Source organism: Gasterosteus aculeatus, chromosome 13 (genome assembly GCF_964276395.1).
Source record: "Gasterosteus aculeatus chromosome 13, fGasAcu3.hap1.1, whole genome shotgun sequence".
In the NCBI taxonomy this organism is placed as follows: Eukaryota; Metazoa; Chordata; class Actinopteri; order Perciformes; family Gasterosteidae; genus Gasterosteus; species Gasterosteus aculeatus.
This window is the reverse complement of record NC_135701.1, coordinates 10,204,836-10,232,451: the sequence shown is the minus strand read 5'-3', so window position 1 is coordinate 10,232,451 and position 27,616 is coordinate 10,204,836. Positions and strand designations below refer to the sequence as shown.

Genomic DNA, 27,616 nt, shown 5'->3' with positions numbered 1-27,616 from the left:
TTTACTTATTTGTTTTATTTGGAGCACAAAATATAATTACACCTTGAAGATATACAAATCACATTTGCACCATTTTGTGTACCGTTTCAAAGGACGATGGCTTCAAAAGAAAACATATTATTAAATTGCTAATATTTTTTTAAATAAATAAAATTAACCAAACTCTAAAAACAAATTTGTCATCTACTCTTTGTGTCCTCTGTTTTCACGTCCTGAGAATGAAGTTTGTGTTCTGATGACACAAATCAATGAGTAAGAACAGCATGATATGGATTCATGAACACCTAATACGCCCCGTTTCAATTGAGCAGTTGTATCTTTTCATTTACTGTACTGCATAGTGACTAAACACCTGTATTGGGTTGAGACATTTTAATTAGAATTGTAAAATCAGATTCAAATTTGCAATGTGGAATGAAATAATATCAGGGCGTTGGTGTGACGAAGCATGCATTATAAGTAAAATTAAAAAGAAAAGGGCTAACTAACATTCTTCCTTTACACAAGGACAATAACTTTCTTTAGGGTGCAGGCATAACATTACATTTTCATTATGCTAGAACCCTAAAAACTGGGGACATTTTTATTTCCAAAAAGTGTGCCGGAGTTTATCCTCTCCACTACAAAATAAATTCCCAATGACCATTTAGCAAATTAATTATCAATTGTTGAGATAACTTCATTTCATTAACAGTTGGAAAAGGACCACTTTATAAAAACACGTTTATATTATTCCCTAAACTAACTATAATAAGTTAAATTGCTTGTTCTTAAATAAATCAATATATGAATTCCTTTAGTAATAACCACTGAGACAAAGAGTTCTCTCTTGTAAAACCCTAGAGATCAGAACAAAAAATAAAGGGTCTATTTTTCTGGAATGTAAATTGTCATCAAAAAGTCTACTACAAAAAGAAAACTCTTACGCTTACTCACAGACAGCGTATTCTCATGCCGGGTGTCCACACGCGGACAGACAGCCTGCTTCTCAGAGCGGCGATGTTGTATGAGGATCGCTCGTCTCTGACCGAGGTCTACGCACGTTGTAGGAAGAATCAGATGCATGTGGTAGAGCTTGCCAGAGGTCAATACAGATGCTTTTAAATCTGGAGTTTTCCCTTTAAAATGCTGACGTTCCCTGACGCTCACGCACACACAGCGATACCTGGTCAAGTCTGGTGCTGTTAAGCTGAGGAGCCTTGTCTGTTGTGGGTGAAGTAATGTGCTTTGCCTCTTAAGTAGATGGCTGTTCTTTGGACGTTATCATAACCCATCCTTTTCATCCACTCGGATGAAGAAGGGACTAAGAAATGGCAGGTTGGGGGGGTGGGGGGGGGACTCGGGAGGGAAAGTTTAAAACGGTGATCAAAAGTGATGCATTTTCCGTTCTCCCTTCCCTCGTAATGCCAAAAGAGGGGCTAAGTGAAGCAGTGGTCTGGGGTAGATTGGGGCGGGTGCTTTGCTACATCAGGGGAACAACCAGGCCCGTCATCGCTGGAGAGAAAAAAATATACAAAATCTATGATTCTAATCAATCACCTCTTGCATTATTGTACATCCAGCAACGTTTCTTTCCGTCTTGTTGAGTCAAAGCTTTCGAGCGGTTAGTACGAGGGCTTAGACTGCATTTGTGAGCTCGGACAGGGGGGTCAGATAGTGAGTTGGATGGCTACCTCTGAAGCTGTTCCCCCCTGTGGCGGGGCAGGCCGGGGAGGGAGAGCCCTGGGGCCTGAGGACGGGAGCAAAAGCGCTCTTCTGTTTAGCAGCAGACGGGAAGGAGGAGAAAGGCAAGAGGGACGATGAAGAGCTGGAGCTCCCTGGTATGGTGGGGCTGGACGGCATTACTGTGGAGCAGAGAGCAACGATCAGTCTCAAGTCTGGATATGACATCGCGCTCAGCACTGCATGGATCGTGTCAGCGTCTTACTGTAGGGAGAGCCGGTGGGGGAGGCACTGCTGAATCCAGGGGAGCCTGGGACTCCTAGACTGGTCATGGGGACTGTCCCATAGCCGCCAGTCATCCCTCCGCCGCCCCCGTAACTTGAGTGCTGAGGAGTGGAGGCTGATGGGTAACCCCGTGGAGACAAACTGCTGGGATTTCTTATGTAACCTGAAGTAATAATGAAAAGGTTGGGTCAGTTCTTCAACAAAAAAAAAAAAGAGTGTTAAGTATGAAATGGTCCACGTCTTATTCTGCTCACCTTGGCTGCTCTGTCCGTGCTCCCCGATGCTGACGCCTAACTGAGAAGGATAAGAGCCCAGGCCCATGACACTGCCGTGGGCCGGTGAGCTGGGCAGCGCCTGCAGCTGACTGTGAGGACGAGGAACACTGTAGAGCGCCTCGGCGATATCTGCTGCACGTTTCAGCAGCATGTCCTGCAGGAGATACGCGGACATTAGCAATGGCCTGCGTTGTCACATTTACGGAACGAAGCCGGATGCACTTTTTTGGGCTTTTAAGATGTTGCCTGTATGTGTAAACTCACACATCTATAACCTGACAGGGAATAGGTGAGCGTTCCAAAAACTGAGCATGTCTGAGCTACTTCCAATAAGACTCTTTGAGTGCTGTGAGTCAAATCTCAGATGTTGAAGCTCCCTCAGCCGCTAACACTGAAACCCTCCTCATACGGTCCATGCTCACAACTGCATCTTGAAACATTTATCTTATGCGTTGGAAAACATGTAGCAATAATACAGAGTATAACATGTTTTTATATGTATTGTCTAAAACACATATATCACTACTGAATCTTTCTAAATATCTGCATGTTTTATATAGTAAACCAATTTGTTATGTAAAGTATTGGGGATATTTACCTGATTACTGTGTGGATTTCCATAGAGGGCCTCCACAAGATCTGCTGCTCTCTTTAGGAGAATCTCCTGCAAAGAAAGTCATTTATTCTGTTAACACCTCAGAGTATATAATCTACACAGTTCCCTATAAACACATCATGGGCAATTTTGAGTGAGTATCTCACCTTGGCTAATTTCTCTGGGTCACCAGGATGCCGAGGAATGACCTTTTGAAGTCGCTGGAAACCGTAGTCTATAGTAGGCTCATTTAGGGCTGGAACAGAATAAAAGAGGAACATGTATTGCAAATCAAACCTCATTCTTTAATAACCTGAAACTATTGAAAAAGTCTGAACAAAGCCGACGGGGTGTTTTACCTGTGTAGATGAAGCGTCCAGGCGCTCCCTTGCAGAATTGTTTGGATTTATAAGACAGTGTGACCTCCACGACCCCGGGGATGTGTCGAGGAGGCGTCTGGACACGGATAGCGTGTGGCGTGATCAGCTGAGGAACAGGACGGAAATCGTGTCACAAGACAGCGCGTGTTATACCGCTACGCGCCTGGTAAATATTTAGGCCAACACAATACTGTTACTACAGATTAATTTATGTGGCTCGGCCGTAAATCATTTAAATAACGAGACAAGCCATGTGCCGTGTATATATCACTTCAAGATAAGCTTCAGACTGTACCATCATCAGTGAGATGCATCGAAGACAATTCCTACCTCACTCCACACCAGCATGCTGCCAAACACCACCTGCAGGCCGTCAAAAAAGTTCTCCCCTATGACGATGACCATCGCCCCGCCGGTGGTCCAGCCCTCACTGGGACTAATGGCTTTGATGCACGGGGTGGCTGCAGAGAAGAGCGAGAGTTACTCCAAGGGTTTCAATTCAGCATGTGCACCAGCTGAAAGAAATCTCAGGCAGGTGTGTTGAAAGTGCGCTTTAGTTTTTGTTTATATCCCGACTGAAAAGCTTATAAAAAAATTTGAAAAACGGTTATTTAATTGTATATATGTGGCTTTTGTTGGTGAATAAACAAAAACAAACCGTATATGAGATATCGCTTAGCAATCGCATGATCTGCAAATGTACAGAATTGAAAAATGTACAACAGTGTAAAGAAACATGCTCCTGCTTTTAGAGTTTAACTACGCAGAAACATGGACGCGTTATCAGCACTAACATGCAGGCAATGGATGCACTTCTTCATGTTTGAATTTGAGATTTTTTTTATCGTCTAAATGAATGCATTAATTAGCTCGTCTAATGACCACTGGTTATGTTTGATGTATCACGCCGATTATAAATGGACATTAAGGAACTCAAGTACCTGCTGTTACAGTGTGTTGAGTGTGAATGATGAAGTAGACATGTAATAAAACTGAAATGAGGTGTAACATCGTAGAGTTGCGCTGTCACAGTCTCACCATATTCCATAGTATTCTCCACAGACTCGCCGGGCTCCAGTCTGCGGGCCCTTCGGCCGTGTTTTGAGTTGTTGTGGACGAACATGTTGTCAGACACTGCTAGGACGTGGCCATCCACACTCACCGTGCTGGACAAGACCACCTGAGAGAAAGCGGGAAGGAAGATACATGAGTGTGTGTGTGTGCGCGCACAACTCAGACGGCACGCTGCGAGTCAGCGTCTCCGATTACAGCGGCGGAGTCCCCGGGCGACAATCTGTTTGAGCATACAGGTGATAGTAATATTTCTCAAAAGCTAATGTGACATCCCGGGGATCTTCGTAATACGTCTGCATTCTGGTGATGACACTGCTCACCCCCACACTCCTCCATCAGGCCTCCATATGGCCTCTGCACCGCCTCTTGCCTAACTTTTTTGATTCATATAGCCTGCAGCAGGCTCATCGCTATCTCCTCCTGATACTTCATTGACACCAAACATATGGACCAGATCTCCCATTTTTGCCGGCCGTTAAAACAGTGGATGATATATAGTGGCCCTAATTTGATTTTCTGGCTGCAGCATGTGTGTGTCCATTCCCACATCTGCCTCGCATAGATGAAACACATATAATTAATGGGAGGATACTCCTCTGGATATTTATGAGTGTTGATGTGATGCTATTTCTGAAACGTATAAGGAGCTTGTGTGTGTTCGTACGGAAATGTTTTTGAGAATTAAGGGGAATATTTCAGCAACTAAAGGAGATTTTCAATTACATGATAAAATATAACTATTTATTATGAGCATTCTTATAAAAATCAGACGGCAAATATAAAACCTCGCACTCCCTTCAAAATAGACACATGGCAGTAATTTTGCAGGTGAAAGAACATGAGAAAGAAATAGGAGAAAAAGCATATGTGCTATAGGCGGTGGAAGGGGAGGGGAACATAAAGGAAAATAACTGTAAATTATCGATCAAGACGAAGACTCCCGTCCAGCCCCGATCACCTTTTAACCCAGAGATGAGAGTCTTTGAGCACCCGTGTGCCCATAACTTCTCAGCATGTGTCACATGGCAGGAGTTAAAGTAAACATGGTGGAAGACAGAGGGAGCAGGAAGAAGGGGAAGGTACGCAGGGTTTTGCGGGGAGAAGGAGAATGCCAGACAGGGGCCGCTGGTGCTGAAAGACGGCAGAGGAAGTAGGGCGGGAGAGTCCCCTGTGACCACTTCCTGGGTCACGGAGCATGACCTCCTCCATCTGGAGCCGATCACTCAAATCTTGACAACTTCCTGAAACACCTCAACCTATTTCCTGCACCCCAACAACCAAGTCTCCCACATATCTAACTCTTTTCGTTTGTCTTTCCATCTCTCTGACTCCTAATCGATTTTTGATTTTCACCTCCTTCCTCTATGTCTCCTATTGGGAAATCTTTTCCAGAGATTCACTAAGCCAAAGACTGTGAGATAAACTCTACTTAGAAAAGAAGCGATATTGATTAATAAGATGGAGGGGTATGAAGGGGGTGTATTTTGACTGTAAAATGTAATTTTTTAACATAATTTCATTCCCACATTTAGTCCAACGCATCACCAGCCTCCCATTTCCCACTTACACACAAGCACACGCATGCATTTTACCCGTCTTTTCGTACCTGGAATCTCCTCATATCCCTCGGGTTTCCCGCTGTCTTCAGGCAATTCTGGTTACATTTTAGGAAAAACTTCAAGAAAAACCTGCAAAATAAGAGGACACATGTTTGTACATCAGCAACGAGGAAAACACATGAAAGCATCGTGCTACGCTGCCACACCGGCATGCAAAGAAGACATTCATTATTTTTTCAGAGGCAGTGTGTATTGTGTGCGCGTGTGTTTGCGTGTCTATGTGATTACAGTTCTGACATCAATCCCAGCTGTTTAACTTACTATTAAAATAATATTTATTACACTTTAAATCAAGTAATGAGAATCTGAAGCCCGGTCCAGGGAAACATGCTGCTGTGTTTCAAAGTAAACTGGAGACAGTGATGTATTCCAGGGGACTCTGGGGACCGCGGTATCCCGCAACGCCATATTTGAACCCCCATATGGGAATGGAGAGGGAACGATGTGGAGACAACCACAGAGAAAGTGAAATGAGGAGGTGGAAAGAGGGAGGTAGTGTGATAGAGGCACAGGCACTGGTACGGACATTTGTTTTCAAGTATATGTGTCTCATTACGTATGTGAGTGTGCTTTTAAGTGTGATAGGCCGAGGGAGACCGAGGAGCTGGGGGAGAACGCTGTGCTGATAGCCTCTGCTACACCAAAGAAAACCCGAGAGAAAGGTGGAATAAGTAGGAAAGAGGCAGACTTTAGAGAGAGACTCCAAATCCCAGGTGTACACAGTTCGGCAACACGGCCCGCTGCCATGGCAACGCAGCTCTGCCGCAATCCCAAAGTCCCCACGCTGGAAGGCGAAGAGAGCGATGGGAAAGAGGAGGCAACAACAAGAACACATTCCATCACAGAAATGCAGGGAAGTATATAGAAAGAGGGCAGGTGCAGACGAAGCCATGAAGATCCACACAAATCTCGTTCGACAGAAGATGTGTGTTAAAGCAAAAGAAAAGAAAAACGGGCTTGGAAGCGTCATGATAGAATTATGGCAATTGGCACATATAGAGCCCTCAAACCAGATGTCCACTTCACGTTGCAGAGAACACTACTCTGTCTTGCCAATGTAAAACACATCCATTAGTGTTCCAATAAAACAAACAACAACAGTGCTGAAGAAAAATACTGCCGAGGGAGGCAGCGGTTTGGGGCTACATCTTCCCCCCCCCCATTGCCACCCACACTTTGCTCTTTGCAAAAATAAGTCATCTTAATGGAGAGCGGTTGTTTGGAGAGGAACTTCATATTGCCCCCACAGCCCTGAACTCTCCCATCAAATACTAATCTCTCCCTCATTCCGTCAGTCTTTACTCGCTCCTCCTCCATCACTCGCTCATGCTTTCTCCCTTGTGAACAGGATCTGGCTTGAAACTGGCTCTCAGTTCCAACAGTGTGTCCGATATTTCTTGATTTGGGCAATTCTTTTCAGAGGAATATTGTGGTTGGCAGAGGGGGGTTATAATTTATCAGAGAGTTTGGACCTCCAAACTCAAAGCTGGGCTAGACCTCAGTTTGGGTGGAAAAATGCAAATTTGTGCCTCTCCCACTTCCCTCCTCAACAGCCATTTTTAACATCTGCTTGTTGGACATCATGCCTGCATCAGTTTAACATCATTTTATATCACAATATGCAGAGCACATTACAAAATGAAGGTTATATGGGTTGTTTTCTGCTTCTGAAGCGAGACCATCATCTGTTTCGTTGTACTGCCTTCTTTGAGGGTTCTGCTCTTTGCATGTTTTATCCTGGTCTGTGCTTTAACTGCAATTTTCTTTCTCGCCACTCGCTTCTCAGCTACTTAATGTTCATCTTACCAGCAGTCATCCTTCATTTGACTGACTGACACGATAAAACTTGCAGAGACGCTTCCGATAGCAATATCACAACCCTAATTGAGAGGTTGACTGCATCCATCTCCGGCTTTGTGCACTTTCTGAGGGTTCTTGACCTTGTTTGTTGACTTCTTCTCATCATTCCATGTTTGTATGACATCAGATGCCTCACACACACAGAAATACACATTCACATGCGTGCACGCACAACCTCATACACCGACACCCCCACCTTTGCCCCCCTCCTAAAAACCCATTGAGTCAACTTTTCACCCCCCTCAGTTCGGACGCACACAGCTGCAAATGCTGAAATTAAAGCGAGACATTGACGCATATATTAGCATGCATTAGCCGCTTCCCCCTGCCCACTTAACATGCAAATCTCCCAGCCCCGTCGCCTCGCACCTTCTGCCACACATTCATTTGCTGAATTATAATTAGACTAATCTTGCATAATTAATAAGAAGTCGAGGACCCTCTGTTTTTTATCCCCCTCTCTATTGTGGTTGCAAAAGTTTAATATTGCTGTTGTTTGTTTTTGTTTTGGTAATGTAATACACCCACACACCTCCCCATCCACAGTGAAGAGATAAGGAGAGCATGCAAAGAATTGGAGGTGATCTTCATGTCACAGGAAAAGGGCTATTTTCAAAGAACTCCACAAGCTTAAGCATGTTTATTTTATAATGTGTGCCTTGTTCTTTACATTCATAGAATATTCTGTTTAGTACTAAAAGACTACAATGGTGATTATGTTTGTTTAAAACACTAGGAAGTGAGTAACACAGTGCAAATAAAGCTACTGGAAACATCTTACAACTTTTTAAGTGTCATATAAATCGATAGTTATGTGTTCTCGAACCACTGATAATGATTTGTGGACGTTCTGTAAACTGAGACATTTTTCTCTTATTATATAAAAATAATATCTTCCTGTGACATTACGAAAAAACGATGCTTGATAAGTGCAACTCCTCATTGTTTTGTTCTCTGGCAAAATAAAAAGGTAATTTAATACCCCAGACTTTCACAACATCTACCCTCTGCAGACACACTTATGACAGGAAACACAAACAAAACAGACCCAAATCTTAAACCTTGGGATCAATTTCCACTGTGGCACCACAGGGACTCTGCTTTTTCTTTTCTGTCTTCACTTCTGCTTCTCTGTCAAGGCCTCCAATCTCTTTTTGTGTGCATCTGCTTCAGTTCCCAAGACTAAACACATGCCTCCCAGCATGAGACGGCCATCCTAACGTTGACAACCTGCTTTACTAAAACTAGCTCAACGACCAAGCTGCAGCTCGCAAATCCTGAAGATACGAGCAGAAATGCAGTTTTTGCAAATATCTCAACCCTCTGTGTGGACTCTCAGTGTCACATTTCTCAGCCCACTGTGGCATCTGTTACCCATGAGTGTTACACATCGGGCTTTACACATGGCCTTAATCACGCAACGAGCACCTAGGCAGCGCAGGACCCCTAACAAAAGTTTTCATAGGCGTTCATCAGCACTAATCACTGTTGACATAAACTGCCTTTTCACATAGACATAAAACACATCGCCCTCTGTGCTAAATGAAGGTTTACTGGTAGCCGAGGCGCTTGAAGCACGTGATGCAAAAGGCTTTAACTCAGAGTTCAAGTTAGTCACCACGACAGCTAGAAAACGTATCTCCTTTTCTGGTGTTTTTCCAAGGCCTTACATTCCTGGGGTTACTGCACAAAAGATGACACATTTATGCTTTAAAAAAATAAGAGGAGATACTTTAGGGACAGAAGGAAGAGATTGTCAGGAGGTTTTGATGAGCACACATGGAGGCCCTGCTGCTCAGACATAGAGGGAAAGATATGAGGTAGCAAAAGTATGAAGGCGCTGTTCTTCTTTATTCCCTTCACCCATGCAAATCCCCCCCCTCCATAAAAGGGCAATAGGTATTGATTGCAAGAAATAAGCAGAGGGAGCAGAGCAATAGAGGAACAGAAAGGTGGAGGGTCGGCAGAGACGGAGGAACAGAGGGAGAATGTTGATGTCCTGTATTCAGGGCAATCACTCATCACATATCCCCACCTCCCACCACCCCCTCAACACTGAAAAAACAAAACACTGTCCTGACATGGCGGTGGAGGGGAGCTAAGGGGAGGGCAGGGAGGGTGGGAGGAAAATTAGGAAACCAGATGTGAAGCATTAAAACATACTGACATGCTGAGGGCCTTCCTCTGCCACACTCACACACAGAGAGCACTAACTCATGCAGCAGGCCCAGATACTTGCGCGCATGCATGCATGTGTCCCACACTGGCTGTACACGCACACATGTTTTCACAGGAAAATACACAAATAGCGACTGGCAAGCAATCATGCGTGCACAACCAATCGTGAGATAATGTACACATTAGCAAAAAGAACACCTCAAAAACAAATGTCTAAAAGTCACAGTTTTGCACATGCAAGCTGTGATAATGGGTTAAAAACATGCTGTAGCCCGTGGCTATGTGCTAAGATTTGGACAAATTAGACCGGGGTCATCACGCATCAATGTATGGATATGCATCCAATTAGTACATTTACCCCAGCAGAGGAAAGGCTGGGGGGGGGAGAAACGAAGGTGTTTTGTTTTCCTCCATTGGGAGAGCTGTGTTTGGGGGATGAAGCGGCAGGGTGGGGGAGGGATAGTAATAAATACCCCTAGACCCGGGTCCCTTGGCAGACTGGAAGCTAGACTGGTCACCAGGGTTAACACCCGGGGCACATGACCTTTGACACTGCTAATGGGGCACAGAGAACCCTCCACGAACTGATACCCCCTCTGTCGCATACCACCACAGGACCTTTCACACCAGCCTCCACATCCAACCCCCCTCATTCGCCCCCTAAAACATACTGGGATATGTGTGGCATCAGCTTCTCTCGCCTTTCACCAGCAAACATCTCACAGCCAAACAGATTCCGCGCTTGTCTTTTTCTCCCTTTTGTGACAGCTTGTGAAACCCACATCCAGTCATCAATAAAACAGCTGTAGCTTTGCAGATTTTAACAAGATTGTCACAGTTGAAACTTGTATTCACTGTCTACCTATTAGCAAATGACTGGTTGCCACGTTACGCCGCTGTCTAATGGCCTCTCGGTGACATCACCTTTATATCTCCAACCACCATCTGTACACTCACATGCTGACAAGCTCAAAACAGCCAAAGATAATCCATATATCCAGAATATTTAGATCTTTTCTCAAGTAACGGTGGTCATTGTGCAGCTGACTGGCTGAACGATCACGTAACTAGTAACTACATATATGGGTGAAATGTCCAATTTATACATATTTATATATTACTAACTTCATTTTATGTATTTGATTTGAATAAAAGATAAATACTTATGTAAAGTACAAGTATCTCAAAGCACAGTAGTTGAGTCTAACATACTTTATTGATCCCTAAGGGTGCCCAGGAGGGACACTGGCACTTCTCCAGCTGCCAGTCCACACTGCTTGCTCCATACTGGGAATGGGTTCCCAAGCCAAGTCCCCACACACTTAGGTACTGCTGCCAAAATAGCCCCAAATACACTGGGTACTCTCCAGTGTGAAATATACCACTTCACAGATCAAAAGGGGGGAGCATCACTCTGCAGCACTGCTGTAGAAAACTCTACGTGTTGGAAACAAAAACCACTTCAGGATTATAATCTTATTTGCTCATTCAAAGAATTTGTAATTTAGGTCATTTTTTCATTTTTATCCAGCCATACGTATTTCCGCCTGCTTGTGTGTTGACAAAATGCAACATGTAAGAAGTTTGCAAAGTAGAAAAAAAATAAATTGGGAAAACATTACGTTTTTTCAAAAAAGTGTCACCTTCATATTCGTGAACGCACTAACATGGCAAAGCTATTTATGCATGTGGTCTCAGGCAGACAGCGAGCAAATGGGACTCGGCTCTTTATGAATTTGACTGCTTGTGCCCCTCCTGGCCTCCCAGGCCGGCTTCACCCCTGCAACCTCAGCCCAAGCCCACCCCGCCTCTTAACTTGAGAACTGTGACAAAGCCAAACATTTAAACCACTAGTGCTGATTTATTGAGCTTGGTAGCGCAGTAAAACCTTCAGGCTTGCCGCCGCAAAAGTGACTGAGGCGCTGCGTAGCCGCGAGGAGAAGAGGGCTGTGGGGAGGAAAGCGGAATGATGGGAAGGGTACACAAGAGGCACTCGAGGATTTCAACAAGGTTTCTCCTAGGTGTTGAAGTGTTTTACTGCGTAACCTCTCGCGAGCAGCTAAATGTGCACCTCAACAATTTAAACTGAATTACTGTTTCGGGCTCTCGAGCTCAGCTAAAAGCAAAGATTGCGCAAAAAGCTCTGCCGGGGGGACCGCGGCCACCCCGCCAAATAGACGGATATGGATAGATATTCAGAGTCTGGAGAACATGAATTCACAACCAGGACAGGGAATAGAAGTCCCATCAGTGGCCTCACCTCTCCCAGCATGCTCGGTGTGTCCTGAGGGAAGAAAACATTCAAAATATAGTCTCAACTGTCTGACGGAGACACAGAGCCCCGTCTATAGCTGAAGAGATCTCAAACATGCCAGAAGGTCATCTGGAATATCTGGCTTTCTCCAAACCCTTTCAATCAATCAGCCACTAAGCAGATCTACTAATAACGCGTGTATATCAAAGCTCGACCTGAACCTCTCTTGAAGATGAACAATGAATCTGGGATTGATGCCACCAGGAGGGAGAGGAGAGGAAAGAGAAGCAACAACAGAAGGAGAAGAGATGTCTTCTTAATTAGCCAGTAATGATAAGATCTGACAAACAACATCTGTTTCCAGAATGAGAGGGAGGAGGGGGGGGGGGGCAAAGAGAGGGAGGAGGGGAGGGGGGGGGGGCAAAGAGAGGGAGGAAAGGAGAGGGCGGGAGAGAGGGATAGAAGAAAGGAGGACGAAAGAGAGAGAGAGACAGAGGCACGGTGAGGAAACCTGTGAAGCCTAGACAACAGGGACTAGCTTGTGAGAAAGTATGGGGGAGCGGAGGAAATGTGTACAGGGAGGGAGCGCCGTGTAGCGTGACACAATAGAAGAACGGAGGAAGAGAAGTATAACAGTAAGAGAAAGACAGAAAGGGGGGAGGAATCTGACAGGGGTGAGGGAGTCGAAATGCCGGGACGAATATGACAGACAGGAGGAGGAAAAACAGATCAAAACGAGAGAAAAGGACGGAGACAGACGCAGGAGACGGTGGGCCGGATAATGGTGCTGCTGCGCGAGGGGAGGAAGACCGCGTGAAGAGATGGGAACGGAATCACTCAGAGGTCCAGGGGGCTGTAATTTACTGTCCGTGGCTAATACACAGCAAATGTGTGGAGCCGGGGTATGGGAGAGCAGAGTGGGGAGCCGGGTGGTGGTGGTGGAGGTGGTGGTGGGTGGGTGGGGGGGGAGGCTGAAGGGAGGGCAAGCTGACTGTTGGGGCTCCCAGCAGGCATGCTGGGAGGCTGTCAGCAGTCACATCACCCCCTGCCCTCAGCCCTGACAGATTCATCAGGACCATTACACACACACACACACACACACACACAACACATGCATCCAAAGATCATGGTGGCATTGCAATTGCTGTTCTCGTTTTCCCTTTAACTTTTTGTCCATGATGAGAAAACACAACATCTGCTGCATTAATGATTTAGCCAGAAAAGCACAAAAGAGCGAGCCGTATTTCTGCTTTGCTTTAACTTTGTATACTGCATTCACCGTTTCATCTGCACTCCCTGCCATATTATTGTATAAGCATGGTGCTAATAAAGTGCAAGCAGAAGCTGAAAATGGGGATCTATTGTATAAAAACGGTATCTACACAATACTCTTGCCTTTTCCGTGTCCCACAGGAGGGATAAACATTGCCTGAGGCATAATAAGGATACATAATCGCATTTTATTTAAGAAATACTGCACATGTGTAAATATTAGTGTTAGGAAATGTTTTCAAAAAGAGAAAGGCTGGAGAGTTTGTAGAGAAATCTAACTCCTGGGAGAGAAAAGTATGTCCAGAATCCAGATAAATAGACAAACAAACAAACAAGGTGGCTAGCGGGGCCGGCCGAGCACCAGGGGGCATTGTTAAGTCATTAGTGAAATTTAAGACTCTACAGACCGATCCCCATCACACACACACACACACACACCCTAACGGCTCCACCCACAGCAGCAGCATCCAGCCAAAGAAAACAGCCCTTGTTCCTAAATACCACTGCTAACTGGCCTCTGACTCCGCACCCACCCACACACACAAACACACGTACACACATGATGTCCTAATTATACTGATGCAAAATCTCCCGGAAGAGAAATGACAATGCAGGAATTTCACATGAAAAATAAACTCACAAATACAAATCTCGCACACATGACCAAACAGCGCTCACTTGCCTGCGATCGGAAATACCTCTAAATCACACTAATCTGCCCCCTTCTGATCCTCTGAGTGCCGCTACTTAATCTCTACACTGCTCAACGAAAGGTGAACCCTATTAGCGGCCGGACAAATAGGGGAGGTTCGCCCCAGCTACCCTGGGAGTGCGAGGCCTTTTCAGAGGGCTCAAAACTTCTAATTTGCCCCTCTTGCCTCTCCTCTTCACCCCCCCTTCTAAAAGTCCCCCTGCTGATTCTCCACATTAGCCCGTCGGCAGTCCATTCCCATTTCCTGTCAAAACATTTCTCCACCGCTCTCCGTTTCCGACTGCCCCTTCTGTAGGCTCTCTCAAAGAAAACAAACCCCGGCCTGCATCTCGTGTCAGGGTTCAAGCCACAACAGCCAACGCTGGCCGGAGCGGAGCAAAGGTGGCCAAACACAAACTTGGCTCGTAACCTACTTATTATACACTTCCTGTGCACATTTGAGTCCAGGATCTTCCCAGTTCACACGAGACCACTTTGCGGAAAGCTCGAGCCCCGTAAAAATGTTGATGAACTCGCTTTCACTCGTCTAACTCTGAGTCACAGTCTCGCTGTTTGAAGCAGTGTCAGTAAATTTGACATTCTAGACGTTGCGGCTTCTCTCCCTGTCTGTCTTTGTGTCATCCCCCCCCCCCCCCCCCCCCCTCGCATTGCCCCAGGGGAGGAGCCATCCCCGCGGTCCTGTGCCAGCTGCTCACTGGTCCAGCCTGTGTGCCGCTCCGCTGTGTGAGGCGGTGTGCACTGGAGCCTCAGGGCCCTGTCGCCACGCTGCCTGGCCCCCCGCCTGAGGGGCTGGCTGACAGGGGGTCTGGTGGGACCGGACAGTACTACCCCACCGTGGAGAGACCTGTGACAGCGGGGCTGAAAAAGGTCCAGCGTGTCTGACTTTGTCTCAGTGTGTGTGTGTGTGTGTGGCACACGGATAATTTATACACATGTTTATACAGTGAGATGAGTCAGGCTGTGAGTAGCATCCAGCATCAGTCTGAGGGGGGAAATCAACCACCTGAGGACTCTTTCAACTCATAAGTCAGTATAGTATCCAGTGTAATGTCGAAATGTATAATATACTTGTTCTGATTTGGGAGGAAATATCCATTAAAGGTATGTTACATTATGTGTTTCCAGGTTATCGACACAGTTCATGCTAAACAGTGATACTTAACTGTAATTACAGATGTTAAAATTGAATGGCCGGCTGGTAAACCAAGGCACTTTATGTATAGTCTTCAATATATGATAGGTGGTCATGTACTGGTTTTTGATAATGCGTTATAGGAGAAAACAGTAGTTTCTACATTAAAGCTTCAGTTCAACAAACTGGGTTTGTAAGTGTCGATGTGCAGCAACTTCATCTCTAGTGGCTGTAGCTGCAGAATCTAATGAAAAAAGCTCCTCCTCCATTTCCGTCTTTTTCTCAGCTACTTTTGAGACGTTCTCACATCAAGTCTTCTTTGGGTATGATTTGTTGCGCCACAACATCTTTGTCAAACTTCCTGTTTCAGAGTAAATTATACATAAGAAACGGACTGGAAATTTAAACTGAAATCATTGAACTGGGTTTTCATTACTTGTTGGCAACAAGAATGGAGGGTTCACGGCCCCTCAGGACTTGGGAGGGAGAGGGCAATGGGAGTACAGGTATAGGATGCCAGTATCAACAGCAAAAACTACAGCATGAGTTTCACTTTACAGCTAAAAAAGAATTGTATGTTCAGGAGTATGAGAAACAATCTCCAAAAATGACAATGTTGTCTCACACATAAAACTCTCAAGTGCATATATGATGACCTAACAGGGCGACTTGGCGGCAGAGCATGAGTATGCATCTGGGAAAGGGGAGGAATTTGACCCCTGACACAGTCCAACAAATGTTACTGCATTTATTTTTTGGCAGATTGTTTAATGTTCTTTTCCCAAAGACTTGAAGCTTCTATTTTCTTTTTGGTTGGAGCTGAAGAATGAGGAGGCCAGCGTTCCCCTCCATTAGCAGCACAAGAAACTATCGCCCCTGCTGTAGGAACTGGCAGTGAAAAGGCCATTCAGGGAGACGTGGCCCACGTCGTCATTTGCTGTTATTTTTTAAATTAGTTTAGGACATGCAGACGCAAGCAGGTGGATGTTCTACCATGGAAGCAGATGGTGCCTCCCCGAGACTCCGGAGACATTTACATACACCAACAAATGATATCTGAATAGTTTATTGTCAAACAGTCCAGACAGTGTTAATCCTTAAAGAACTGTAAAAAAGAATGAAGCCCACAGTATTACTGCACTGCAGAACGGAGAGTGCACGTGTATCTGAACGTTCATACTGGAGGATGTCTGGAGAAAAACAGCTTTCATAATCAACATCAGCTAAATGGATTAAGAGATAATAAACAATAAATATTCAACCATGTCAACTAAAGATATCAATTACACACCGGTAGGACTGAAAAGAAGACTCTGCACTGAATAGTGGTACATGCACATAACTAGAACCAGGACAACAAACAGATCCATAAAATCTCTCTTGGAGCAGAGCTTCTGAAGCCACCCGGCAAAACTAAACTCCACTAAAAATAATAATACAAAAAGGACAACATCAATGGTGCTTGTGTATTCGAGATGGAAGATTTGTAGTTAGATATAAAAAAAATCAAAAGCTGATATGCTGAAGTATGTTTAGTTCTCGTGAGCTCATTTTGAGTGTAGGGGAGGAAAGAGCAATATTGACAACATTGGAAAATTCCTATTGATTATTCTTCTTTTCTCTGAGAGCCGGCTTGTTAAAAAAGACCCTTCTTGAAACACGATCAATTAGTGAGATAGTGCTTGCCATTGATTAGTCCTCCTCCAAACCCCCCCCCCCAACTCACAAGGCTCTTGCCTTTCGATGGATCCCTCTACACACTTCTTATGACCAGCTATTGATCACAGCTTCTTAGCCCAATATAAAAGCACACACTCACACTGAGCACTGACCCCTCCCGTCCAAACCGCACAGTCTCATACTAAGACATCTGCTTGTCTCCGTTGTAAACCCTCGGTTCACTCATAAATACAGAGGCCAGCTTCGGCCCAGAACCAATATAGTTCCCCTGAGGTCAGATGTCAGCATGGCAATAATGCCGCCATTACCGATCTGCCTACTTTCAGAAGAGACAAACCCTACAGCATTTAGAGGGAGAAACATGTGTAATAGAGCTGATTATATATTTCATTGTATTATTTCAAAGTTGGTTATTGAATGTGTTAATCATCAATGGAAATGTAGTATATTTAGAGTCAGAACTGGACATTTTTGAATGCTTGATAAATTACCTACACAGTAAATTGATTATCAAAATTGTCGTCATTCAATTTTCTGACAACAAACCAAATGATTCACTAACTGTATCAGCACTGTCAAAAATACAGAAAGAAATCTCCAAAATAGAAAAGAAAATAACGAGTTAGAAAAAGATTTATGATGATGAGCCCGAAGGAATCAATCTTTTTGTCTATCGATCGATTATCATACCAATCAGCGAACACGCCAGTCCATCAGTCAAAGATAAGACACTCTCCAAACAGACAATTCACATCAGGCCTGTGAGTGTAGCAGTTCAACAGTGTTAAGATCAGACAATTGTAAAACTATTAGACCCAGCGGGCAGCAGAGTATTAGATAATTCTCTCCCATCGGCAACTTAAGTGTCATCTCTTTGTCAACGGCTGCACTTGCTCTCTTCATCCCTCGGTCCCTCCACCCTCTATCCCTCCACCCTCCCTATGGATCAGCTGTGATCTCCTCTTTCTCTTTTCACTCAAATCAGGATTAGGGGGAGGAGGAGGCGGAGGAGGGTGCAGCAGCAGCAGAAGGAGAAGGGGGAGAGAAAACTGAAACAATATGGAAAGGAGATTAGAAAAGTGGGGGTTTGGGCCGTTTGGGGAATTGCAAACTCCCTTGTGCTTGGCTAGGTGTCCTAATGACACTGCCTAATTATGGCAAAATTAGACAGGCTAAAGGGAAGGGGGTGGAGGCAAAAGAAGAGGAGCGGGGGAGCTGAGCAATTGGGAGTGATGAAGAAGCAAGCGGTGAAGTAAGTTGCGTGTGAGAGCGAGCGGAAAAAGAACAAGAGGGGTTTTGCAGAAGTAAAGATACGAGGCGAGGCGGAGAGGAAGGGAGCGCGGCCCGAGAGTGCAACAAAGAGAGAGAAAAGAGTAGAAAGCAGTGGCTGCTGCAATATCAGCAAGTGGGCCCCAGCACGCTGCATGTTAATTGGAGAACAGGTGTTGGGGCTGGGAGCAGGAGGCTGATTACTGAAGCCACAGAAACAGACCGTCTCCTCCACACACACACACACACACACACATGCGGGAGCGCACATGCACAAATGCTGCACACACACATGAATAATTTAAGACCCAAGCAGTGACTGGGGAAAAGGGTCAAAGCAGGGGTCACAAAGACACATAGACAATCGCACATACATCCATACACATACATAAATAAACACGCAAGGATTCCCCACACAGATAAAAATATACATCCACCCGTGTGCACACAAACATGCTCTGAACGCACGCGCACATCTGTCAATCTTTTTCACTTTGTGGTGTACATGCACGCAGTCAAAAGAGGGAGAGCATATGAAGTGGGATAAAAGGGCACAGGGCCATGCGAAAATCCCATTGGCTTATCGGAAATTAACTGACTGCTAATAGGCTGCTCCCCGAGGAGAGGGTCTTGCAGGCCAGTCAAGAGATAGAAGCCCCCATCAGGACGGGATATGCCCCAGTGTGATTAGTGAGTACAGTATGTCAATGATTTAATTTAAACCAATCCTCACACGAGCCTTCGCACGCTTCAAAGAGATATGTAGCGGGCTGCCGCCGAGCTGCTCGCAAACAAACTCATCCATTTTAGGAGGAAGTTTAAAGGGGTCACCGAGGGGGGGTATTGGGAGAGTAATTTTCTACAGTAAATGGGAAAAGCAGCTGTTCCAAAAATATTGTGGGAAAATTCAACAGACAACAGCCCAATTTTCTCCGTTGTATGAAAACTATCTTTGGCGGAGATCCTTCGAGACAAACTGTCAACAGCCAGCCAGCTCGAACTGAGGAGGGGAAAGAAAAGGGTCCTTGACGTATATGAAGTGAGTGTTTTCCAGACAGACGATCGCAGAGGAGGAGAGCGGCAAGGATAGAGGGGAAGAGAAGGGGGAGGAGATGAAGGTTACGTCTATGACATCACAGAGAAAGTATTTCACGTGCCGTCTGCTTACAAGCATTCATCACGCTGGTTAATGCCGGGCAGACAGCGAGAGACCTCCAAAATCCCTCGGACGTGAAGGCCCTCACACACGCTGATTACTGACGGGGTCACCCGCCTTTAAGCCCGGTAACTGGCTGTCAGGGCGAACATTTACCACACACATGTCCTGGGCTGCGGAAGCTCCACATGCTTCTGATAAAAACAAAATCTAAGCTTTTGGCAGATTTCAGAGGAGAGAGAAACACACGGGGGGGAAGACAGACACATTTTTCATACTTTGTACTTCAAAGTACTGTAAAGATGCAGTGTAACCTGACGCAGCAGAAACAATTATTTGCATGTTGGAAATATCAGGGTTTATATGTGTAAAATATACGCACAAACATTAACACTACTGTACCCATCCGGCCCACACATCCGTGTTTGGATGCATTTTGCATTCTGTTCTGCTAAGCAGCTTCTCCGCTCTCTCCGTTCGTGTAAATGCAACAGCTGCTTGGCGTGATCTCACCTCAACCACCTTCATATCCAACCCGCAATCTCTCTCCTCTTGTCTGTGTGTAGGTGCATTTATACAAATAAAGGTCAACCCAAACATTCGGTATGAAGAGGTACTTGAACGAGGCAGTGGACACTGTGTGGGACGTGTTTTGATCTCGTTACCTGTCAATGATGACCGGGTCAGAGGGCGTCTCGTTTCGGTTGCCGCAACTTTTCTTCTCACAACAGCGGCTGAGTGGGCGGTTAAAAAGAGACAGAAAAGAGGAAAAAGTCAGCGGAGGAGAAGAAAAAACAAATTAAACAGGAGGAGCCACTGTTTGTCTGGCCCGTCCACATCCACAGGCCCAGACTCCGCTGACGCAGTCGGGGCCGAGATCCAGGAGCACACAAAGGAGGCATCAGAGGGGAGGGGAGGAGCAGACAAAAGAATAAAAGAGGAAGAAAAGGTACAACAACACACCCTACAAACAGTGAGAGACCATTCAAAAGTGAAAAGCCAGCCCGGCAATCTGTCACATTGATTTCGAAATCAAACTCATCCCCCACGCAGCCTCATTGCGCACGCACACACGCACGCACGCACACACACACACACACACACACACACGGTGCCTCAACATCCTACCATTCGTCAGCAGTCCTGTCCGAGGAGCCTGCTGGCCACCCAGACCCCCCGCCCCACCAAAGTCCCCTTCAATGCATAACAAAAGTGCCCCCACCCCTAACCATCTGCCACCCCTACACCTCGCCTCACCCCTCTCGTGTCCCAGCTTGGCCCTGCCCTGCCCCCCTCCGCCCCCCTGTCAGACGGCCTCACTCCCCAGCTGTGACGCTTGCCCTCTGCCTCCTCGGCTCTGTTATTAGCCAGCTGTGAGTCACATTCGGGCATCTGCTGGCTACACAATGGCAAGGCCCACTCCGTCTTAGCCCCTCTCCCTACGTCCCAGCCCCCTGTCCTTCCCCCGGCTGCCCTTGAATCCTGGGTCACTGCCCCACTTCCAGGCCGTTCTCTTCGGCTTCTCCTCAATCCATAAGCCCATATTCACCTATTTTCTCTGTTCCCCAAACACGGGGAAGCAAAACCTTCTGGTCCCAAAGTCATGACTGGACTCTATAAATTTGCTTTCAGCTCCTCGTTATACGGAGACACTGGAAAATATCCCTGCTGGCCTTGTCATCACATGTTGACAAAGTTCAAACGTGATGTCTTGGATAAACCGAAGAGCTGAAGTCACATTTCAATGAGGGAATTGTTGCCCAAAAGCATGTCAGCTGCTGTGAGTCGGGTCTCGTTCCAGAACTCCAGGCCAGCGAGTGAGTAGTGCCAGCAAGAAACAGGAGCTGGTAAGATGACATGCAGCGTTACAGCAGAAAGCAGCAGGGGGTAACCAGCGCAACAAGGATGATAACTGACAGGCTAAACTCATAGTTCAACCCCAGCAATGTGTTTGCTCACTTTACTTTGTAGCCGCAAAGCGTCTTCTTGAAACCACTTTTTGAGCTGACGGAGGATGGAGGATAATGACAGTTGGGCTGTGTGTGTGTGTGTGTGTGTGTGTGTGTGTGTGTGTGTGTGTGTGTGTGTGTGTGTGTGTGTGTGTGTGTGTGTGTGTGTTAGACTCACCTGCACATGACCTCATGTGTGAGCAGGACTCTGCACATTTCTGGATTCTTGTTTTGTCCCTCGTAGGAGATGGGCTGAGCGGAGGAAACAAGGGGCACACTCAGTCTCATGTAGAATGTGTTAAACTCCTTCTTGCATTGCTGAGAGTTTACCCACCTGTTTGGTGACGGAGTCAATAAGTCGTGCATAAAGATCCTGCTCTGTGCGAACCCCTGCCGAAAATAAAGAGAAATGGATAGTTGTCAGTAAGTTACACAAGAACGAAGGACATTTAACTGAAGAGAACGAATCTTCTCTTGTCCTCAGTGCGATGGATGAATGGAAAGTGGGAAAAGAGATCAAGCTATTGAGGCTCAGCCGTAAACTACAAAATGCATAACCATAAATGAAGCAACTCAAACTGCCTAAAAGCCTTCGTTCCTGAGGATTCTTTAAATAAAATGGACAGATTTCTGGCATGAAGCTTTCTTTTTTGCACAAGATCAACAAGTGCTCCAAAAAAGTATTGAGCTCTGTCCAGCCAACACGGAGGAATCAGATTGCAGTTGGTATTTTCTCTCTGATGGTTTCTGAGGGGATTGAGATTTATTTGATGTCCGACGATTAGCAGTCATGTTGGACTTTGAGGCCAGAATTAACAACCACGCTCTCACGATTTGTCAAGCTCTTCTTGGGATTTTTGTGGGTCGAGTTTGCAGGTGAAATAGCACCTGGGCGGTTTCTTAAGGGGTTTAATTAAAATGGAATGTCCTTTTTAACATTGTCTCTCGCTTCTATTTACTCAGGAATGTCTCCGAGTGAGATTTCCAGAAACACCTGAACTTGGATGCTTCAATACCTCCACTGTGAATGACACAAGATAGGGAAACGACACGTAATGAACGGCTTCCCAACAAAACGAACGCATTACCCGAGGATCTTTTTCAGAGACTTTGGAGAGTATCGCTTTCAAAACGTGTTCCTCTCATCAAAGTCTCAATTGGGATGCCTTTGATATCGCTTGGGGGAAGGGATGAGAGGAGGGCATGCAGAGGAAGTGCTTTTGGTGTGCGCGTATGTACATGTGTGTGTGTGTGTGTGTGTGTGTGTGTGTGTGTGTGTGTGTGTGTGTGTGTGTGTGTGTGTGTGTGTGTGTGTGTGTGTGTATGGTGGGTGTATAAGGGGGTTGCTCTGGAACATGTCTTTTATCTTCTCTCCCATGGGTGCCACTGCGATGGCAGACTAGGGGCAGCAGTGGCTCATGGGAACCAAATTTCTCTGTGTATCCCCTATCTGATGAGAAAGCACCATGGGGGGTTGGATGAGTTGGGGAGCGGGGAGCGGGGGGGGGGGGGGGCTATGGGGGCATGAGGGGGGGGGCAACATGTACCTCATTTCTCCCTGCGTGCACACAGAAGAGGCTCCTCGCAGAGGAACGTTAAATCGTACAAAATCAGTGATTAGACGATGAGCAGAGGGGAATTCATGAGTTCAGAGAGGAGAAAATCGAGGTGGGGATCCGTCGGAAGATTACTCAAGTGGAAAGGTGCGTGTCATGTTAGCATAGTGGTGTCTGACCTCCTCCGGCTCCAGGGCGATGTCTGGAGGATCAAACCAGACAGCTCAAAGGGCAAAGAATCCGCCCGTAATCTGTGAACTGCTGTTCGACTCTACTCACCGTTGCTGTAGAGGAGCTGCAGCTTGTAGTGAGTGCCGTTGTTTGTCTTTTCTCCCGTCTGCTCCTTGGAATGAGACACAGACAAGCGCAGGGCAAGCAGTTAAGCACTTTTGAGGCGCAGATAAGTACAGCTGAGCATCCCCGCGCCGCGCTAAGCACAGCGAGTGTCTCCTAATCCTGCCGCCCTTCTTTCCCTGACAGCAGCGTCGAGATCAGAGGGTTGTGGGCTCGGAGCCCATGTGGGACCTTTCGTTGTGTTCAAGAGCTGAGCTCTTAACCTTGACTCGGATGCTCTTTGTCGAGGTTGAACCGTCATGTCTGATGCAAACTTCTAAAACCGCGAGATCAAATCCAGGGGTCCTCCTCGCAAGGAGGTAGCACAGGCATGGCTGTATGCGCATGTGTGTGTGTGTGTGTGTGTGTGTGTGTGTGTGTGTGCAAAGTGCGGAAAGTATTGTATGTGAGACTGAGCAGCAGTCGACCTTGACAGAAAAAACTTCCCTTCCGCTATCCCTCCCTCCCCCAGGCACTCCACTAGCTTCTCACCCCCCCCCCCCCCCCCCCCCTCTCTCTCTGTGTCTCTTCTTCCCCCTCTTTCTTTCTCTTCTTCTACCTCTACTGGTCTTTCTAAGTGGTCTCAAAGGAATGCTCTCTGGTCCAATAACCCAGGAGGCTGGCATCACAGAGACAAGAGCCGGTGAGGAGGAGAGGGAACGAGGAGGATGGAGGAGAAGAGAAACTGGGAAGAGGAGACACTTGTGAGGGGGGAAGAAGAAGTGAGGGAAATTAAGATGCACGCAAGATACGTTGCAAAGTACAAAAGGGGTCCAAACACGATATCAAAAGCGAGATTGAGACTTAACGTGAGGAGGTAGATGGATGCAGCGTGATAAGTTTTGTGAATATGCACAGAGGAACATTTATTTTGCCATGCCTCATTCTACCTCTGCATAATTACAAAGCCAAAACAGATGCCAGGTTAACCATGCAGAAAATGAACTCCTCCACTCCGTCACGTTGCTCTACTTTGGCCCGTGTGGCATAAAGGGGAGCGCGCTGACAGCTCTCTGCCCCATGCGTTAGCACTGCCGCCCCCTCTCCATCCCTCTCTCCCCCGTGAAATTCATAGTAAAACTGTGTTTGAACTTCGGCTGACGGCACCGTGTCCTCTTGTGTTTCTCACTGGGGAGATCTGGTGCCAGTTTAGGAGGCTCTCGCTTCCTTCACCGCAAGGCAGGAGCATCCATCAACACCAGGCGTAAGACTCCCGCTTACTAACTCTCCACCCTGCACGCTTCCTTTTTGTTGGTCTTTTCCAACCTGAGGAATCCAGCCCCCCCCTCCCCTCCCCACCCCTGCTTCAGTATTTAGAGTGTAAGAGACAAGGGGGGGGGGAGGGGGGATGAAGGAAAGGAGACTTTGATGATTAGTTCACTGTATAACTTAACAGGAGCAAGCATAATTTGCATTTTAAAAAGTAGTGATGTCCTCCTAATGAGGCAAGCTGCTAATTAGTCATTAGATATTCTTTTTCAATCCCACATCATCAGCTCATTGAGGGTAGAGCTTGTGTAAACATGTAGCCGTCAGCTGTTCGATATGGTTGGCTTTACTGGAGATGTGGAGGATCAAGTTGAACACCTGGTTAGAGCTGAAACGTGGTATGGTACAAACACATTCAATTTTTTCAGACAAGGCTGCGCTAAATGGTTTAATGTGTTAGAATGTCCCTGAAATAACTGCAAAGATGGAATAGATGACATCTTCAAAAAATCAATCGGACGGACAGGTGTTCACAAACACTAACACACCTTGTCATGTTCAACGAAGTCCACAAAGGCCGTCCTCTCCACCTCCACAGGTTGGCCGTGTCTGTCATAGAGCGCCAGGACAAAGTGGAAGAAGTTGGACTTGCGGAGATTTGAGGGCGGCTGCTTCTCAAAATGAGCTCTTGACAAAGCTACTCCGCTGAGGACACAAGAGAAAGAGACATTCAGCTCCACACACATTCACATTGTCCCTGCCTTACACCAGTGTGAAGGTTATCAGTAATTAAATTTACATTTGACATTATATTCAGTGTTGGTGGAAAATATTTCTCAAATCTGAATAAAACAATATAAATAATATTTACTTTTCGTTTACACTATTTCGTTTTCATAAACACTATTTCCCATTGGTTACAATTTTTATTTTTATTTTATGGTGGTCATTTGTTTGCATACAATAATTTGTAATGGTTTAATAAAAAACATCAGATCATTTATAAATATTTGGTTTTCCCATAACTTGAAGGCCAATTTACCTGTTTAAATTATAATCCAGTATGAAAACACAAAACAGACAAAGAAGAACAGGAGATGCAAAGCTTCTTGACACTTAATTTGTTACCAAACGAAATTTCGTTCATGTTATCTAAAATCAACACTTTGGGATTGATGGTGGGGAAAATGCGCGCACTCAGACTAGTTAAATTAAAAGAATATAAATATTTAGAGCATATACCTTGTGCAGGTGTTCTGTAAATAACTTGGGATCGGCATTTTCATCAGTTTAAATAACTCAAAACTCAAGTACGTACTTCTTTCGTGATTTTTTTTCTTCATAAACTTTTCGTTTGGAAAAAGGAAAAAAGAGGGAATCGCAGGAGAATAATTCCCATTTTTATTTTTATTTTGTATTTTTTGGGGGGGGAATCCAAAATAACAATTGTTATTAATAACTTTTCAAAATTGTAACTTAAAGAAAATACTGCATGATATCAAATGACCTAGCGCCATTGTTGTATCAATTACAAATTAATATTGATATGCATATTTAGTATATATTAGGGGCGGGGGGCGTCTGTGCGCGCGGGCGTGTGTTTTGTGTGTGTTGATAAAAAACTAAAAGTATGAAGATGTTGATTGAACATCTGGGGAATGTGGAAAAGGTGCAAAAACCATTCAACAATCAAAACACGTTTATGAAAACCATCAATATGAATGAAGTGCGTGGCGGCTCAAGATAATACGTTTTTTCCTGCTCAATTAACTTAAATAGCTGTTTTGTGAAATTCAGCTTTCACAAACAGGTTTTTAGATTTAACTGCGTGAGCTTTGTAAATCCCGCTACTGCACAAAAGTAAATTATCCGAACAGCTGTGTTTGACACCTTCAAGTCTAATCGTTCCGATTATTGGTTTTTCGTTTCTGCGATATGGGCCTTATTTCCTTTTGTGCACGTGATGTCTCATTACTTTAAAACAACTATAATGTTATTAATAGCTGTTTAGCACATCATAATTAAAGATGTTTCATGAGTTGGAGACAAACAGCTTTAAAGGGGACACTTGTTATCTTTTGCAACAAGTTTTAATGGACGTCTGCCATGTTAAATATCGACTCATTATAAACTACATTCTGCTTGTGATGCTGATTCTGAAAATAGACCCGTTATGTTGCTAACTCGATGCAACTGATGAGAATAGATGGTGAGAGGTTGATGTCAGTGGAACAGCTGGCGTTGTACTGTACCTTTGCGCCGCTACGTTCGCATCCACAACCCCGACATTACGCACCCACGAACGGACCGGATCCATCTCCTCCGCAAGACTTCTCTCTTTTAATCCGCTCACTTCTCGCATCAAATGCTCCTGGATTCCGAACATTTAAGCCACGTCCTGCGCGTTTGGTAGCACTTTTTTTTTAACTTTACAAAAAATAACTGAGCGTGTTCGCTAAAGCACTTCGGCCAACAGCAGAAGGTCCACCCACGGCGCTGCGCTCCTCCAGAAGCGTTGCAGGACAAGTGACCGGCGCTGTGTGGTGGTGTTTTAGAAGGCGCCACGCAGTTCAAAATCCAAGCACACTTTCTCTCAAGGCTGAAACGATGATAACAGATATATTCCCACACTAGTTGCAAGCATTGTCCAAGCGCAAATCGCCAGCGTCGGTTCGAACGCAAATGATCACCTGCTCGTTGTGCTCACTCCTCACACACTTCAGTCCGTTTCGAAATACTCTCTCAAATATGTGTGTGTGCAGAAAGTATCCCTTTGTCGGAGGGCCAGATCGGATCGAAACAGTTGATCTCCGAGGGCCGGGAAGCTTGCAGTGACCCGCTTAATCGAAGCATGAATGAGACCCTCTGCTGGGATAGCGCGTGGAGGAGGGGCCTCGGTGCCATATGGGGGACCGATTGTTGAAATGGATGCTCTCATTGGTGAAAAGTGCATCCGTTGTTTGGACTTCTGCCAGACTCAGCATCCAACCAGTGACTCTTGCAGCAAAGTTTTTACACATCAACTTGGAACCAGGAATGAAAAGCACACTTTTATACATTTTATAGAATCAGCTACTGCGCTGGTTTAAGTGTACATTGAGGATTGTAATTGTGCGTGATTGAAATGACCGGTTATCTGTGCGCGTGTGCGCGTGGAAAATGAGAG

General features: G+C 45.6%; 1 protein-coding gene across 4 annotated transcripts; it reads right to left on the bottom strand.

Moving 5' to 3' along the window:
• Window positions 1-27,334, bottom strand: ebf2 (EBF transcription factor 2). Of its 4 annotated transcripts, none has more exons than XM_040196488.2 (16): window positions 26,703-27,334; window positions 24,999-25,155; window positions 23,188-23,251; window positions 21,687-21,742; window positions 21,531-21,604; window positions 20,069-20,137; window positions 5,878-5,959; window positions 4,236-4,377; window positions 3,528-3,658; window positions 3,177-3,303; window positions 2,985-3,073; window positions 2,821-2,886; window positions 2,202-2,376; window positions 1,928-2,110; window positions 1,674-1,844; window positions 1-1,494 (listed from the first exon to the last, which is right to left on the bottom strand). In XM_040196488.2, the coding sequence occupies exons 1-16, from the start codon at window positions 26,834-26,836 to the stop codon at window positions 1,463-1,465; spliced, it is 1,752 nt and encodes a 583-aa protein (XP_040052422.1). In that variant the 5' UTR covers window positions 26,837-27,334; the 3' UTR covers window positions 1-1,462. The 4 variants fall into 4 exon arrangements, with proteins under 4 accessions (XP_040052422.1, XP_040052423.1, XP_040052420.1 ...); XM_040196489.2 differs by having other exon boundaries at window positions 23,188-23,245; window positions 26,703-27,332; XM_040196486.2 differs by having other exon boundaries at window positions 1-1,844.
• Between the last annotated feature and the right edge of the window lie 282 nt (window positions 27,335-27,616).

Excerpts from the sequence above, each read along its gene's own strand:
- ebf2 (XM_040196486.2), bottom strand. The coding sequence starts at position 26,836 with ATGTTCGGAATCCAGGAGCATTTGATGCGAGAAGTGAGCGGATTAAAA. Across the intron at positions 4,378-5,877 it reads GGGATATGAGGAGATTCCAG|GTGGTCTTGTCCAGCACGGT; the intron begins GTACGAAAAGAC and ends GCTTTCTCTCAG. Across the intron at positions 3,074-3,176 it reads TGGACGCTTCATCTACACAG|CCCTAAATGAGCCTACTATA; the intron begins GTAAAACACCCC and ends ATTCTGTTCCAG.